Source organism: Lissotriton helveticus, chromosome 8 (assembly GCF_964261635.1).
Source record: "Lissotriton helveticus chromosome 8, aLisHel1.1, whole genome shotgun sequence".
In the NCBI taxonomy this organism is placed as follows: domain Eukaryota; kingdom Metazoa; phylum Chordata; class Amphibia; order Caudata; family Salamandridae; genus Lissotriton; species Lissotriton helveticus.
This window is the reverse complement of record NC_136069.1, coordinates 225,113,489-225,131,205: the sequence shown is the minus strand read 5'-3', so window position 1 is coordinate 225,131,205 and position 17,717 is coordinate 225,113,489. Positions and strand designations below refer to the sequence as shown.

At 45.2% G+C, this 17,717-nt stretch overlaps 1 protein-coding gene across 2 annotated transcripts in view; it reads right to left on the bottom strand.

The window, feature by feature from the left end:
- HEPHL1 (hephaestin like 1) overlaps positions 1–17,717 on the bottom strand; it is a 367,396-nt gene that overhangs the window by 194,501 nt on the left and 155,178 nt on the right. For both annotated transcript variants that reach the window (XM_078656967.1, XM_078656968.1), the window contains exons 8-9: positions 3,938–4,069; positions 1,979–2,190 (exon numbers count right to left, since the gene is read on the bottom strand). In XM_078656967.1, the coding sequence (XP_078513093.1) occupies positions 1,979–2,190; positions 3,938–4,069 (344 nt within the window). The remainder of the gene's footprint in view (positions 1–1,978; positions 2,191–3,937; positions 4,070–17,717) is intronic.

Here is a 17,717-nt window from a genome sequence, read left to right as displayed (position 1 = left end):
TCCCCTCATCTTTTAGAACTATACATTTACCCATTGATAAACTCCCCCCACCAGCAGAAGGTGAAAATACAGAACTATGCGGATGAAATCCAGCTGATTTTTACAATCGACAATACAATGGAATCCAAGGAATTGTTCCAAGAGACCATAATATACCTCTGGCACTGGACGAATGGCCATTAGTTGAAGCTGAACTTTGACAAAACAGAGACTGAGGTGACTAAGAATAAAATTCACCATTGTAATCCTTCTTTTTGGCATTTGTGGGAAGTTCCCATACACCCTAGAAAGTAGTGAAAAGTTTTGGGATCCTCATTGATGAGGAGCTATCCATGAAATCCCAGATAGGTGCTGTGACCTCTTCATCTTTTCTCCAACTTCTGAGAATTAGGAAAATAGGGTGATACTTCACTTTTGAAGCGATCATCCAAATTATCATTGTCTTAGTAATGTCCCGAATTGGCTATGCTTATGCTCTCTATTTAGGCTCTCCATAGGCTAAACCCATAGATTGCAAATAGCCTAAAACCAATCATCTCGTCCGATCTTTCGTCTGCCTAGACATTGTCAGACTACAACCTTGATGGAAAAGCTACATTGGCTCCAGGTAGCCTAGAGGACCAATTTTTTTAAAACAGGCTCTGTATTTTTTAAATCTCTTCATTGCAAAAGTTCTCCTCTTATATCTGCTAAAATTCAGCTCTATATTCCGATTCACCATCATGGATCAGCCTACCTGAACCTATTGGCTGTTCCAATAAGCGAAAGAAAAAGGCTGGGCGGACCTAGTTTTACAGTGATTGCTCCCCAAACTTTGAACACATTCCCTCTTGGTAAGATATCTACAGACAACTATGGGGGTTTCAGGAAGCACTTAAAATCCTGGCTGTTTAGACAAGCCTGTGGTTAATTTCCGATTCCAGCTGTTGCTATCTACCTCAGAGCCCAGAGACCTTTCTGGTGTATGTGCGCTCAATAAATACCCCATAACAAAATATATATGCGGATGATACCATCTTGCCACAAGAACTGCCCTAGGCCTCCAAGCATTGGTTGAAGGCTTTGTTAGCTACATGAATAGTTTTGTTTTAGCAACTAATCACGGCAAGTCTCAGGTACTGGTTTTGGGCCCAAAGGGGACTAAATCTAGATCTTTTCAGGTACAGGACCACAAGTTAACAGAGGTTTAAACTTTAACATATCTAAGGAGTTGATTCTGACAACCGCACCTCTTGGGGCCTGTTGAGAAAATCAAAATGACTGTCCTTATCTCACTCTGCAGTGGCTTTTGTTTCCTTTTCCTCAAGAATAGGCTGTAGATCTTTAAGTGCACTGGTAAAAATATCTGAAGCCAAATTAGTTACTAAAGCTGTATATGGCAGCGATGTTTGGGACTGCATAGATACTTCGGCACTCCAAGTGGAGGAAAGTAGCTTCTGTAAACATCTCCTGGTGATTCCGGTATCCAACCCTGCATTTATGGTTCATAAGGAGCTGGGTATGCTGTATCTTTCGGATATCACTGCATTGTGCCCCCTACTTAAGTGGCTCTCTATTTGGATACATCCTGGGGACCACTTTAACAGAGATTTAATCAAGGACTGCATGAAGCTCCATGGTTGGTGATCAATTAAATGGTTATTTTATAGAAGGGACACTTTAGATAAACTGGGAAAAGAAACTTTGTTTCAATCACCTACGAATATTGTGAAGGCTAAAATTCTCTGGATGCGAAAGAGTTTTTTTACTCTGGCGGGATGTAATGAGAGAGGGTCAAGAACTTGAAAAATCTTCAGTGCTTCCCAGCATCCATCCACACGCCTATACAAGATAACTGCACTGTCAAATCACTATATGAAATTCTTTAAAATATAAGTAATTAAGGCATAGACACTTAAGACACAAATAGGTGAAAGCTAGCTATCTATAGTTCTACTTCATAAACAAGAAAATAGATACAAATAGCATTTTTTCTCACCTGTGTTCCATCATCATTTAATGTGTTCTTCTTACAGACAATTAATGGGCCGACAAGACCAGAGTTGGTGTCCATCACTCCATCAACTGCAGAGTAGTACAGGTAGGTAAGGCAAGGTGGATCACTGTTTGTTGGACCTGCATTTTCCGGTACTGTCCATGTGTATTGGAAGGTTGCTCCATGATCAACTTGTGAGCCAGTCTTTTGAAGTCCTTCATAAACAACAAAAACATTTCCATATGAAAAATGATACAGTCAGTGCAAGCCAATCCATCCTTTTGCAGCTCACTTCTAATACTATGTCCTATGTTACCTCTGCTGTGACAGTAACATGCTGAAGAGGCTTAACCACGTGTGATCCTCCTGATGGATACACAAGTAAGAGGTGCTGCACCTATTTTAAGATCCATGAAATTAGGCCACTAACAACAATCATAACAAAAATGCATATTTCAAGGGTCTGTTGTATGCAAGCAATTAATTTCAGCAATTCTCACTTGTTAATTATGAGTGCGTCTTAATTCTTAACTTTGCAAATGTCACTAATTTAAAAAAAAATGAAAATGCAAGATGCTCAATACACAAATCATAAATCCTTTGAGTTAAATCAATACCATATGAATTCAGGATCAGTGAAAAATAACAGTGTGATTTGTAAAGTGATGTGCGAGGAGTATCCACCAACCATCTGTGATACCTAATGGGGTGTAGGGTTAAAATACAGTTTGGTCTTACTGGATATGAAATGGAATCAATCAATCAATTGCAGATCAACTGTTATATGCAGCGATTCTAACTGGACTGGAAATGAAGTTCATTCATGCTCTCTGTCAATGAACATGCAGGTAGGATTTTAACAGTTGCAAAGGCAATTATCATAAATTCAATTTTCGTTAAATTAATATGCTCAAGGTATGGCTGGCCATATACTTTCTGGTGTACAATGCTCGACTGCTCGACTGGGATGTTGTGGACTAGTTTCAACCCTAAGGATATGTTCTTCTGTGCTGCCTAATGTCTCGTTTTTGACACAGCGTGCATCTGGAAACAGAGACAACGTGTACTGAATATAAAACTAGGACTCCGGATATGGTCCTCGTGGAATGAGCCTCACGGGTAGATACTTAGACTCATTTTATACACAAATAAGGGGTGGTAGGCCTATTTTAGGAACAATAAAGTGAGGCATGTATCATTACTCATCTATATAACAGGATACCTCAGCAGTATTGTAAGCAAACTATCTTTCAGCAGCAGTCATTTGTTAATTATGAGTGTCTTACATTTTTCAATGTTTAACGCTGGAAAATGTATTGAATTCAAAAACAATACAAGTGCAGGAGACTCAATACAAGGAAATTACAAATCATTTGAGTTTATCGTATGACTTCATGGATGCTAAAAAATATGTGTATGCAGAAATACTCATGCTCAGTCAGACTGTGAATGGCACTGCAATCAATAAATCATCCTCAAGCTTGTGCCAGATAATTTGATCTGAGTTGGCCCAATAACATAATATACCTGATATGCATAGGTACATTAGCAAGGAAGAGTAGCATCCTCAGACAGATTTGCAATGGCATAACTAATGCCACCTAAAGTCATTTTTACATCACACACGCTCAATCTTTTCAACGTGTGCTCCTATTCATGAGGAGGAGGAAGACATTACAACAAGTAACGTGAAAAAGCTCATGAGCATGATGGTATGTGTGTTTTTTCAGACCTTACCTATTCTAGCTTTCAAAAATTCTCATAATGGAGAATGAAGAAGCAGGAAAGATTTCCAGAATGGAAGCATCTTCAACAACAGGTTTGTTTCCACATATGTAAGGTTCCATATCCTGCACTTAGGATTTGGAACAATCCAGATTTTCTTCCTTTAGTCTGGCATGCTATGTAGTTGCACAATGAGTGTAAAAGCAGGTCTCATTTAAAGGCCACAGTTCTACTCACCATCACCATACTCTGCCCCTTCAGAGGACTTGCTGTAGGCTACGCCATGGGGTACGATGCTATAATTCCTTTCAGCTTGGTTTGAAAAAGTAACCAACACTGTATCCCCCACTTCCATTTTGATGACAGGGCCTTAGGAAAAAGTTTAGGTTTCATTAGTTTCTTTCCAGTGTCCTCAAGTGAATACATATCATTAAGCATTACATAACAATCACTGTTGTACTCATACAAAATGGGCCTCCATGCAACATCTAGCCCACCAGACTGATAATTAAAAGGATCATTCAACTCTTTTAGTTTTAAACAGCTTATGAGCAGCAGAAATGCTATAATAATAAACTAGAACAGAACAATCTTAAGAGCAGTTTTGTTTGCTTACACTGACATTTTTACTCAGAAGTAATACAATCTATACAAAAAGTCAACCACCCACTCTGTCGTTTAGTTCCTAATAATACATAGGATCTGCACGTTTAGGCAACATAAACTAAGGGACTAGTGTCCAGACTGGTTCAAGACACCCTCAAAAGATATGTTAGCCTTAAGACCAGCTAGCTCTCAGTGCCACAATAAGCCCCTTAACCTTACCAAGGAGTGAATAGTTTCTGACAGCTATCAAACATGACAACCCTTGACCCTTTAGGGATCATGGAAACAGTGCAGTGCTTTTTGCTCAGTCAATCGCGCTCACTAGGTCTCCGAGAGATACACAGAATAAACAATGGGGTTGTTTTCAATAAGTATTTTTTGAACCAGCATCATTCTAGTAGAAAACATGTTTGCTGTGATAATCATTAGACAGAAACAGATCTATAGGATTACCAGCACCAACAAAGTAAATTAAAGGTAGATTTCTACCATGGTGCTAAAAATGTAAAAATATGCAGGCATATATCTACATGACAATAATCAAGTGTATTCCTGAGAAGCAAACCCCATCTAAGTGTACCTAGAAAATATGAGGGTGTAAAGCCAAGAATGCCCTAGGAAAGAGCCAACCCAATTACTTCAGGGGAGAGAAAGAAGGACCCTGTATTGGTCTCGAGATGGACACCTCGCAAGGGACGTCAGACCACTGCGTGTTGTAGCTTTTGCAAGCCAGGACAACAGCGTCTAGTGTCAGCGTAAATTCTCCTCTGTCTACCATGTGTTGGTATGGGTCTTTTATACCTTAAAGATAGCCTCGGGATGCCTTACATAATCGATGTGTTGTAAGTACGATTATGCAGATGAGCCTAAAACAATACCTGCGATTATAAAATTAGTTTTTTCGCCCTAGGATGAAGATGATCATGACATTTTAAACAGAATATGTTCATGCTGTTACGTATGTCATATGGAGGGACTTTTCTAAGACTCATCATGCAGAATAAATTAGGCTAGTTTTAAAGACACTGATCGACATTTATTCAGCACATAACTGGGTAAAAGGTCAGTGCTAGAACCATTATGCAGAAAGGTAGGACAAATGTAAGTAAAGGTTGCATAGCTACCTTGACCTAGATTGGGGTATATAACACCTCCAGGCCACTATTTCTTTTAAGTGCCATTTGCATCAATACAGTTCTACAAAAAAAAAAAGAAGTGTCATTTGCATACTGATCAACCTTTGGTTGAATGTAACAGCTACTGAGGATGTATGGTTTAGTTACTGTGTGAGCATATCATTATTTTACTTATGTAGCAGTAAGAGGATACAGCATAGGAGAGGGGCACACTTTTTTTTATAATTCCCTTTTTTTTCTTTCACAGCAATTTGCTGATTTGGGGAAACAGCTACACATGTGTACTGCAATGGGATACTAGGGAGACGCCAATAATCCATAAATGATGCAGGATTCATGGTATCAGAAGATCCTAGCTGCCTGATTTAGGAACTCATAGCTATCTGGGTGAATCAAACCGTTGTGTTTGTAGTCAGTTCCTATCCCTCACTCTGTACCTCTATGCCCATGTGTCCGGTTAATAAGATGGGCTGCGCCAAGGAACTGATGAGCAGTTTTGGCTCTAGTGCAACACAATGCACAATCCAGTGCTCTAGGCTGCCGGCAGTGTGACCATTTGATTCATTAACAATGTGCTTGTCCTTTAACTCGTTGACCGCGGCGCGAACTCTGCCACAGTGCGGGTGAATTATGACTGGGCGTGGTTCGGACTGCCCCCGGCCGTCCTCCGCAAATGCCCACTGTGACGTCGGACGGCCCGACGCAGGCAAAGGGTTAAGGACCTGACTTGCAATTTCGGCCCATTAAGAAACGCAATACGACCTTTCCATATGTTCAAAGATCTAAATGCAATCGCAAAATGCTATGTCTCTACAGAAGAAATCATATTTTATGATTGTCTAAATAGGATATCGCAAATATGGATTACCTACTTGCAATTTACTAAGCACATATATAAAGCATTTCCTAAATGCGAAATGGATATTTAGGAAATGCTATTACCATTGACTTAAAGTCAATAATAATCATGTGAAAATTAGGAAAAGGCACGCAGAACGGCAGTTTTGCTAGTGCCATAGAGTGCACACTTGCCCCTAGGGAATTCATGTGCTTTACATGTACACCACTTTTTTTTTTAGGTGCATCCAGGAAGGCCTTATGCCCATAGACGCCCTTGGTTTTGCATTTCAAAATTTGCGATTTCCTATAAGGAAAACGCAAATTTAGAAATGACAACCATTCGTGCCAGGATATATTTAGAGGGAACAACAGAAATAAGATAAAGACTGTACCTTCTTTTCTGACTATGTAAGACTATGACTCCTCCTTGACCACCATCCCTTTAAGGCCGAATTCTCAAGTTTGGTCTATCTCTGACTATGCTCCAAGTGGTGCTGAGAATGATCTGGGATGAAACTTGAGCAGACGTTTGAAGTGGTGTCTTAATCCTTCTCCTCTTGGGAACACTATTCTCATGAAGGAAATACTTCCATATACAATGGAACACTTTCAACTCAATGGAAGAGGGAAGGTCTCACTCCAGGTAGCCTGGGATGCTATTAAATCAGTGGTGGTAGGCATTTTAAGTTTAACGAACAGCTGGACTTACTAAATCTGCTCCACAGAAATATGAAATTTGGTATCCAAACTTAAGAAAATCAAATATGAATATAGAAATCCCGGCCTATAAAAATCTGGTGTATATTAAGGGCCAACTCAATAGGATTTTAGGACTATGGTAGGAATTGTCTCTCCTGCACCTTCTCCTTAAGACACAATTTTATAAGATCAGTACAGGAGGAACTCGCTTGTATTCCAGCTGAGGGGAAAAATAGAAAAGGGTAACGTTCATGAAATATTTACAGATAAGAGGAAAGAGGGTCCCTAAAAGGAGAGAAAACTGAAAGAATTTGACATTTTATACAAAGCTGCACGCAGCTGAGCCTCACTTGGCTGTAGAACAGGTTACATCAGTAGCCTGAGCTAAAATATTAAGGCTCTCGCCCTCCCAAGTTTAAATATTGAGGCACTGATTTTAAGTAAGGTCCCCTTAGACCTTAGGTTCCTTTACCCAACCAAAGCCTGAATGCTGACCTAATGGGTGTATGCAAGTTCTTTGCCTCTCAGTTCATTCCTAGAATTACTGCATTATTTAATCACATAAGAGATAAGGTGACACTACTGTCATCCATTGAGTAAGACTGAGGTGACAGTGTTACTGAAACTAGTGAAGAATCTCTAATTTTGCTTTTCATATAGACCAAGAGCATTACTCAAACATTCTAGCAAGCAGGCTACAACAGTTGCTTTCAGGATTAATCCACCCTGATTAGTCAGATTTTGATAAGGAAAGGCAATCCTGAGATGACATTAGAAAGGTGGTCCACTTGCTCGAGAAGGTTAGAAAGAAAAAGATGCCAGTGATCCTTGTTTCATTAGATGCATAGAAAGCCTTCGACCAAGTGGACATTTTGGAATATACATTGGTGGACTTTGACTTTGCGCACTGATGCCTTAGAATTGTCATAGCTACTTATAACAACCCCACAGCTAGAAAGAATTGCATATCATGTCCATTAAGCCATGATACTGTTAGCTTATACTTCTGCCCTGTAATTGAGAGGTTTTCTCTCTTCTCTGCCTATGCATGATTATCTATCTTGGTAGGTCACTCCAGGCACTGAGGGAAAATCTACAAATATTCCAAAATCTGACTGGCTATGAAATTAATAAGGAGCCATCTGAATCTTATGTTGCTGGAAATACAGAGGAACCACTTGGAAAAAAAACAATTCCAGTTCCAATTGTCAACCAACTACACAGAGTCAGAAATACTCCCTCAATAGAAGACATCAATAAAGCCAACTTCCTTTAGTTGCTACCAGAAATTTGCATGGATTGGTAACGTCGTCCCCATGTTTGTTTCTTGGGTGGGAAGGATCAACACTGTTAAGATGAATGTATTGCTGAGGGTAGTATATTTCGTCCAGGTCCATCCAATGAAGCTGGAACCTTCCTTACTGGAAGCTCTTCGACAGGCAGTTTCTTGTGCATATGGAGAGGCACTAATCCCATTGAAATTTGAAGTGAGATAGATCTAAGGGGGAGGCCTGATCACACCTATGGTAACCGGTTTTCAGTTAACTGATAAAATATCACATGAAGGAATATTTACTTTTCAGTAGAAACCAGAAAACACTGGCTTTAGCTACACTGTTTTTGCTTTGGTTCACTCTGGTGTGAATGGTTTAGAGATGCACCCTCTACCTCTCAGCATATTTTTTAGTGATTAATGCTCTCACTGTGACCCACTTGGATCATGGCAAGTCATTGGACTCCCTGTACTCCCTGGACCTAATTAATTTAACTCCCTTTTTGGAAGCAGGGCCCACCTCATAGGGCTGTCCACTGCACATTGCTGTATAGTGGCCAACAGGTTTGCAGCTGGGCTATGAGGAGGGTCTCTGTTCTGGGCAGAAGGCATCACCTGGATATCATTCTCCTTCTCTGACAGGGAGATGGAGCTTTACTTTCTAAAAGTTAAGGTATCAAGATTGTGGCGATCAAGATCACCATGCATATGGGTGCCTCTGGAATCACCCATATGCGAAGGTACGAAGGAAAGCCTGACAGGCTGTAGAGAGGTGTGGCTCACTGGTTAGAGGCGGCAGACCTGTAAGCAGAGTACGGCCCGGGACCAGGGTTCAATTCCCGACGCGGCAGGGTCTTGGACCCGGGTCAGCGGACTCGATAATTCTCGCCTCAGTGCCTACTCTAACCAGGGAACACACTCGGTAACTCTGGGCATTAAGCTTGCCTCATCTCTACAACGGCCCCCCACAGACGCCGGGGATGCCTGGTTTCACCCTGGAGATACCCAGAAAGGGACCATCTCACAGGGAAAACCAGGACGGGTTCCCCAGCGGTCTACAGCGCCAGGACACTCGGGTAGAGTAACAGTGCGCTTTACAAGTATCCCACATTTCGTACCTCATTCTAACTACCTCTCAGTGCTGGAAAGACACTAGTAAGCACCTTAGTACTGTCTACCATTGATTACTGCAATGGTCTCCTCATAAATGCACACAGCAAAGTCCTCAATAAATTACAGCTGGTCCAGAATTCATCAGCCAGAATCTTATCAGGAACCCCCAAATACAAATCTATTTCACACATACTCCGACAGCATCACTGGCTCCCGATAAAAAACTGCATTAAGTTCAAGGCCCTTTGCATTGCATATAATGCTTCGTGCAACTCTGGACCATTGTTCCTGAATGAGGCCCTAGGTGCCTACATCTCTAATCGGGCTTTACGCTCATCCACAGCAAACTTGCTAAGGGTCCCCCGCACAAAGACACCCTTGTGGGGCGACAAGCGGTTCACTGTCGCCACGGTCAAGCTGTAGAATACTCTTCCAATCCACATGAAAGCTAGCCCTACCTAATGACAAAAACATGGCTATTCAGCCATTAGTCTATAGTCTCTGGTTCTTGCTTGCTGTCCCTAGCGCCGAGACACCCACGGTCATTTGCGTGCTTTAAAAATTGTATAACATAAAATAAATAAATCTGCTGCAATCAAATTGTAATGAGATGCAAACATATCCCCATCTATGCACATCCTGGAAATGAGGGGTGACTGGATCACTGGAATCAGGACAGAAAGGTAGGATAAATAAGTTACTTATCATACCAAATTCAAGGAAAAGATACGGAGAAGGGAATATGAACCATGAAAGAGGAAGAACTACGTGGTAAGGAAGGAAATATTCCAAATTATTTCAGGCGGTTAAAAGCATGATCTCTATGATTGTTTGTGGAGCAAAAAATAGTAAGTACTAATAAGTGTGGATTTTAAAATTTTGGGAAAACAGTGTAAAACAATTAAAAATATGATGAAGCTCTACAAAGCATCTTGGAGAAAGAAGAAAGATGTGCCACCTTTGTGTGGACACAAGGATTAGGAATATTCTAGGTTCAGAAAGATTCATTGCCACTATTACCATGAAAATCATTAGAAATGTAATGATATCTGAAATCCACTACTGGACTACATATCAATGGGCTATCCATCCCTAGTTTCAAAACCCAACCTGAGAGTGTTGGACCTATTTGGTAACTGATTTGTTTCACCCACTTCTTTTTTTTTTTTTTTTTTTAAAACCTTTATTGATATCAAAAGAAGACAAATCGAGGCCCACAACCAAGCCGGCCGGCCGCAGTGTACAAAACAGTCATGAGTCATCAGGCAAATAGTACATAATCAATCAATACAAAGCAGAGGCCGTACAATCGCAATAGGGGAAAAGAAATACAGAAACTAAAGGGCTAAAACACAGGAGTAAAGAAGGCTTAATTTTACAATAAGGGGAGAGGACATATGACAGGTACACCTGCAATACGGAGGCATCCGATATCCCGTAATCAACCTCAACATTAAGAAGGGGGCATGGGGCAAAATATCAGGGGGACAACACAATGCAATCAAGAAATCAGGATATGTGAGATACAGTCAACCCCTGAGCGTTATCCTCGTAACACGCCCACCACCCGGGACACTACCAAGCCAGAACAGTGGGATCGGAAGACAATGCATGAAAACCCGCCCGTCACAGTACCCTCTGGGACGCAGGAAGGAAAAAGGGGAAGGGGGACTAGGTAGGGGGGGGGAAGAGGAAGGGAAAGGAAAATGGAGGGAAGAAAAACCAAACAATAAAAAGGGAATAGGGAAATATGAAAAAAGAAAGGTAAAAGACACGCCGACACGGCACCCCGTGGTGAGAGGACAGGAGACAAAAGGATTAGCGGCCCAAGTGGGGCATGGCAATCGGATGAAAGGACAGTCAAAATGTAGCAGGAGGAGTAACGACGCCATACCCCCACCCGAAACACACCATAGGAGGTCGGGACAGACGCGGCCTCACGAAAAAGATATACAAAAGGGCCATAGAACCAGAAGACAAACAAAAGATAGGACCCAACCCACCCGTCCCACCCTGCACCCCTGTAGAAGGCTACGGCCTACCCTTCAAACAGCGTGCCTGTCGCCCTAAACCAGAACCCGAAATATAGCAAGAAGAAAGAATGAAAAACGAGACAAAAAGACCACAAAAGCGGAGAAAGAAAACAGGAGGGAGGAGCAGAAGAACTACAATACAAACGATAGGCCACAGCCCTCCGCTCAACCCGACAAATACAATCAAAAAACAGACCAGGATGACACCCCATCACGCGCCACAAAATATTAGGAGAAGGGGACCTCCCACCCCTCTACAATCAGAGACAATTGTGTAACGAAATCGCATACCGGGAATCAAGCAGAAGTCGTACATTTCACCCCCAACCCTTCCGAGCGACAAACCCCACCCACCACATGGCAATGTACAACCACATACTAAATACGAAAGCAGCATATAATCGAGTGGAATGGAGACTAGCATAGCTACGTGGGGAATAAATAGATCGACAAGTGAGCAATAGTTCAAACTGAAAGTTTCGATGCATCAACAATCGAAGCACGAGCCATGAGAAACAGGAGTCCAGTTGCGCCACTGGAGCGGGCGAGGTGGTCCCAATTTTAAACACAGGCAAAGTCATCGAAGCAGGCACAGGAGGAAGTCCACCCATAATTCCAGGCAACAATGTCGAACAGGGTCGCAGTACAGCATCCGAGTCCCCGGGGTCCGAACCTTGAAAAGCAGGGCGCCCCAAAGTCTCCAGCACATTACACGATCTTCGATCAGCGGTGGAGACACTCAGGTCAATCGAGGGGGGTGAGGCAATGGAGGCATCGAAACAAGAGGGCGACAAGAAGAAACGGCCGCCCAAAATGGCGGCGGATCGTGGCGGACCCACCGAGACGCCCAGGGCCAGGGAAGCGTGCAGGGATCTGAGGGCTTCCAGGATATCTCTGACTGTCGGCTCACGCCCACCAGATCCGATCCCCACACAATCAGGCAACTCGGGCCCGCCGCCACAAGGTGACTCTCGATCCAGAGGGCCGGCCGCCATTTCGTGAATCAGCCCAATCGCCGCCCACGAGGACCCCCGGAAATAACAGTTCTCAAATGTAGGACTTTACAAGCGCCGGGGGTCCCAGCAAGGGCGGCCCCGACGCCAAAAAGATGTCCGCCCAAAACGGGTCTCCGCCCGCACCAGCACCGGTGCCCCAAACAAGCGGAGTCCGGGCCTCGAGGACCAGGGCCGCCGGACAAAGCAGCGGCGGGGGGAGACCCCCTCTCAGAATCAGGTCCTGGGGCTTCTCACCCACGTCAGCCACGCGACCAGCAGGGCAGGTCCGGGTCAGGATCGCCGGGATCTTCGCACATCGGCTCCCAACACTGGTTCTCGCTCTCGGCCGGGGCCGAGAGCCGTCGGATCCCACCGGCCAGGTCCCGGTCCAAGTCTCGCAGAGGCCCCGATCTCTCGGAGGCCGGAACTCCGGAGCCACTGCACGTCAAGACCCCGGGGTCGGATGGTAAGTACAAACAAGCCGTAATGTTTCCAATTCCCCAAAAGTGTGCCGTCCCGGGTCAGGATAAAAGACAGGATAGGCAGTCAGGATGGAGGGCTGCGGGAGCCGAGCTAAAAGGCGACCATCACGGCCGCGAGCTAGGCTCCTCCTCACCCACTTCTTTGAACATGGTATGGTCTATGTAAACAAAAAGTGTTTTTGACAATTGGCTTGGCATCGGGTTGAATGGCAGTTAGCTACGTGATTTGTGAATGCGCAGTGGTCGAAGAAGGGTATAGGTTGAGGTGGGTTGGGTGGCTGATGTTTTTCTGATTTTGTGTATTTATTATTGCTTTTGAAAGATAGACTCATTGAGAAACAGTTTCATCAGCAATTAGTTCTGGTGTATTAACCTCTACTTCCTAATAATAAAAAAATAAAAATCTGCCCCTTTGCAAGCGGATTTTAGCTTGATGCATCTGGGCCTATGTCAAGTACTTTGGCACAATGACTAGATATATATTTTGGGCTCGAGATGTAACCAGAGAGTTAAAAAGTAACTTTTTCATAGTCTATGGTGCGTCCAAAGATAGTTTCAGTAGCCCAAGCTTTTTATGAAGGTGTCATTAATTCCAGCAGATATAGGCCTCTGCCAGCCTGCTTATAAAACTTTTTAGTAGCACCAACGATTATTGATTTGATTGATTTGATATATGCTTTATTTCGATACATAAATATCTTAAAAGCAGTACATACATTGGGATTTACATTTCTTAAGGCAAGGGTAACAAGCATTGGAAATGCAATAGGTCTCGCAATAACGCGAGTCTGAACTATTAGCATTGTAAATGATAATGCCCTTTATTTTTGCGTTCTGGTTTTTGGAACATAAATAAAAGGCTTTGTCATTTACAAGGCCTATAGCTTAAATTTGCGTTAAAACGAGACTTATTGCATTGCAATGGTGGTGGTGCTGCTGAGTTTTCTCTGAATCTGCACTCTGAATCTGCACTCTGAATCTGCACCCACAATCTGCACCCACAATCTGCACTCTGAATCTGCACCCACAATCTGCACTCTGAATCTGCACCCACAATCTGCACTCTGAATCTGCACCCACAATCTGCACCCACAATCTGCACTCTAAATCTGCACCCACAATCTGCACTCTGAATCTGCACTCTGAATCTGCACCCACAATCTGCACCCACAATCTGCACCCACAATCTGCACCCACAATCTGCAATCTGAATCTGCAATCTGAATCTGCACCCACAATCTGCAATCTGAATCTGCAATCTGAATCTGCAATCTGAATCTGCACCCACAATCTGCAATCTGAATCTGCAATCTGAATCTGCACCCACAATCTGCACCCATAATCTGCACCCACAATCTGCACCCACAATCTGCACCCTGAATCTGCACCCTGAATCTGCACCCACAATCTGCACCAACAATCTGCACCCACAATCTGCACCCACAATCTGCACCCACAATCTGCACCCACAATGTGTGAGTGGTGTTGCGTGTGTGAGTGAGTGGCGTTGCGTGTGTGAGTGGCGTTGCATGTGTGAGTGGCGTTGCGTGTGTGAGTGGCGCTGCGTGTGTGAGTGGCGTTGCGTGTGTGAGTGGCGTTGCGTGTGTGAGTGGCGTTGCGTGTGTGAGTGGCGTGGCGTGGCGTTGCGTGTGTGAGTGGCGTTGCGTGTGTGAGTGGCGTTGCGTGTTTGAGTGGCGTTGCGTGTGTGAGTGGCGTTGCGTGTGTGAGTGGCGTTGCGTGTGTGAGTGGCGTTGCGTCGATGAGTGGGGTTGCGTGGATGAGTGGGGTTGCGTGGATGAGTGGGGTTGCGTGGATGAGTTGCGTTGCGTGTGTGAGTGGTGTTGCCTGGGTGAGTGGCGTTGCGTGGGTGAGTGTGGTGTTGCGTGGATGATAGTGGGCTTGCGTGGGTGTGAGTGGCGTTGCGTGTCTGTAAGTGTTGCTGTGTGGGTGAAAGTGGCACAGAGCCTTTGATGTGGCCTGGCGCAGGAGAAATGCTGCTGCTGCTAATTAAATACAAGAGCGGCCGGTAAGCGGCCGGGAAACACAAGTACGGCCGGCCACATAATTAGGGGAGGAGAAGCCGCACAGCACACGCTGGGAGAAGCCCTTTGATGTGCTGTGCGGCCGCGATGCGCGCTCTGTGCTGGGGGAGGGCCATTAGCCTGAACTCGCGGCAAGATCAAACGAAGGGTGGGAGGGACATTGAGGAACAGATGGCCATGAAAGTGTATGGGCCAAAAGCGCGTGCCTGTGGCCACGTGCACTCGAAGAAAACGCCACGAAAAAATGCGGTGGTTTGACAATCAGTTCGAGCACTTGAATTCTCGCCATTTCCCATTCCGGACGAGACCTAAAAACAATTGGTAGTTTAAAAAAGATAAAACAATCAACACAAAAGAATTAAATTGCAATAGAAAGCCTTTTAGAACGAATCACCCAAACCCATTTTAAAAATTTAGAAACACCACACACAATGGGGGATGATGTATCAGTCAATAAAATGCGGAGGGCCACCAAATGCTGTCTTGTGCCTTAAAGTCTGCACACTGGTGTGAGCCAACGCCTCCTTGGAGCACAATAGTCCGGGCATTCAAAGAGAATGTGTGCCACCGATTCAACCCGCGTTGAACACAAAGCGCAAAAGGGTGAGGACTGGAGAGCTGATTTCCACCTAGACACCAGGTTGCCTAGAGGTAGAGTACCCACTCTGAGCTTAAAATAGAGAGCCCTGTCCATTGGAATAGAAATGAGGTCCAGATAGGGCTCAAATGCAACCATGTCTTTAATCCTTAGGAATGCTGTAGTCGAGTTGCAGTGACGGGGATTGCCAATGAGTTTGGATGATACCCACTCCCAGTAGAGTTTCTTCAGGGTGGCTTTGGAAGGAGCAGAACGGGTATCCCAGGAGTCATCCAACCCCAGCTTCCCCAATAGGCTCCTAACGTCCCTGAGCCATTTAATTCGATGCCAGCCCTCCAAGGCCATCACCTCCGACAAGCCTGCTGCATACGAAGCTAGCTCGGGAACCCTCCACAGGCGAGCCCAACAGAGCAGGGGCCGGAGGCGTGCCTGGTCCGCAATTGATCGGCAGCCCAGGTCGAGGAGCACCGGGACTGTTGGAGTGCTCGGTGGGAGCGCCATAAGGTCTTTCAGGAATTTGCTTTCTGCTTTGGCTAAAACCTCAAGGTTTGAGGTGCCCCACAACTCCGCTCCATACAGGGCGGCAGTTACCCCTCTTGCTTTATAGATGTCTATAACTGGGGAAATGCAGTGTTTGGCAGATGATCGATGTTCCCTGAGTAGGACACCCGTGACCCTTTTGTGGCTGAGCAGCATCTTTTGAATGTGTGGGGACCAGCTCATGGAGTTACTTAGGCGAATCCCCAAGTAGTCAAACTCAGAGACCCTCTCCAGTGGGACAGAGTTTAAGATCGGGGGGGGACCTAACCTTTTAGGAGGATTCAAGGTCAGGAATTTGGTCTTGTCTACATTAATCGAATGGCCCCGGAGGGAACTGTACTCCTGGAAGCGGTTGAGGAGCTTTTGGAGGCCCCAAGGAGTCTTTGCGATGAGAAGGGTATCATCAGCAAAGAGCAGGGTGGGGATCCGGCATCCCGCCAGGGACGGCGCGTCTGCTGGTTCTTTAAGCAGGTGCTCTACCACCCCATTCACGTCAAGTGAGAATAGTGTAGGAGCTAGCACGCATCCCTGGCGGACGCCCCTACGCACCGGGATCCTGTTGGTTTTCTCCCCGTTCGTGCCCCACCGCACCTGTGCATAATTGTCTGCATGAAGTTTGATCAAGAGCGACAGGATGTAGGGGGGCAGCCCCAGCCCCTGCAGGACCCTCCATAACTCCTCCCTAGGTACTAGGTCAAAGGCAGTCTTCAGGTCGATGAAGGCCATATAAAGACTGCCCTTGCCCAGCACCACCACCTTCCAATACAGGAGCATCAGCCTAAAGGCCTGTTCGATCGTCCCGGTGCCTGTTCGGAACCCCGGATGGAAGTCAGACAAAATCTTGTGGTCATCAGCCCACTGGAGGACCCTCCCCAAAATCACCTTCCCGGCCACCTTTTGGGAAGAGTCGATCAGGCTAATGAGCCTGTAGTTGGCGGGGCTGTCCCGGCACCCGGCACCCCTTTTTAAATATCGGGACAACCTCCGCCCCCTTCCAGGAATCAGGCACTGGTGCGCCCCTCATGATTGCGTTAAGAAGATTAGCAACCAAATGACCCCATTCCTTCGGGTCAGCTCGTAACAGGTCGCCTGGTAGCCCGTCTGGCCCAGCTGCTTTTAGTGGGACCAGGGACTTAATTACGGCCTCCACATCCCTCGAGGTGAAGTCATCACCACCCTCAACAAAAACATCAACCTCCAGGGAGAAGGGCTCACTGTGTGCCCCTTCTGGTTGGGAATACAGGGCTTCGAAGTGGTTGAACCAGATCTGGGCGGGGATGGAACACGTAACCAACGATGCATCAGGCCTATTCCTGGTTCTGACCAGACTCCAAAAGCTCCTTGCATCCTTTCCCTTGCTAGCTGCCAGCAGGTCTTCCCAGAACTTCTCCTCCCACTCCTTTTTCGCTGCCCTTAAGGTATGGGAGTAGTCCTTCCTTGCAACCCTGATTGCTACTTGGGACTTGGATTTAACTGCCCCTATCAGGGCTTTTTTCAGGGACCTAAATTTTTTTGTATACCATCCCTGTCTACTCATGGGTTTGGGCCTGTTGGTAGCGCCAGAAGGGCTAGAGGGGAAGATGAAAAGCTTGCCTAGGGCCCTGGTTAGATCACAAAAAATCTGCGTGGCCTCCTCAGGCGGGTGGGACAACGATCCCAG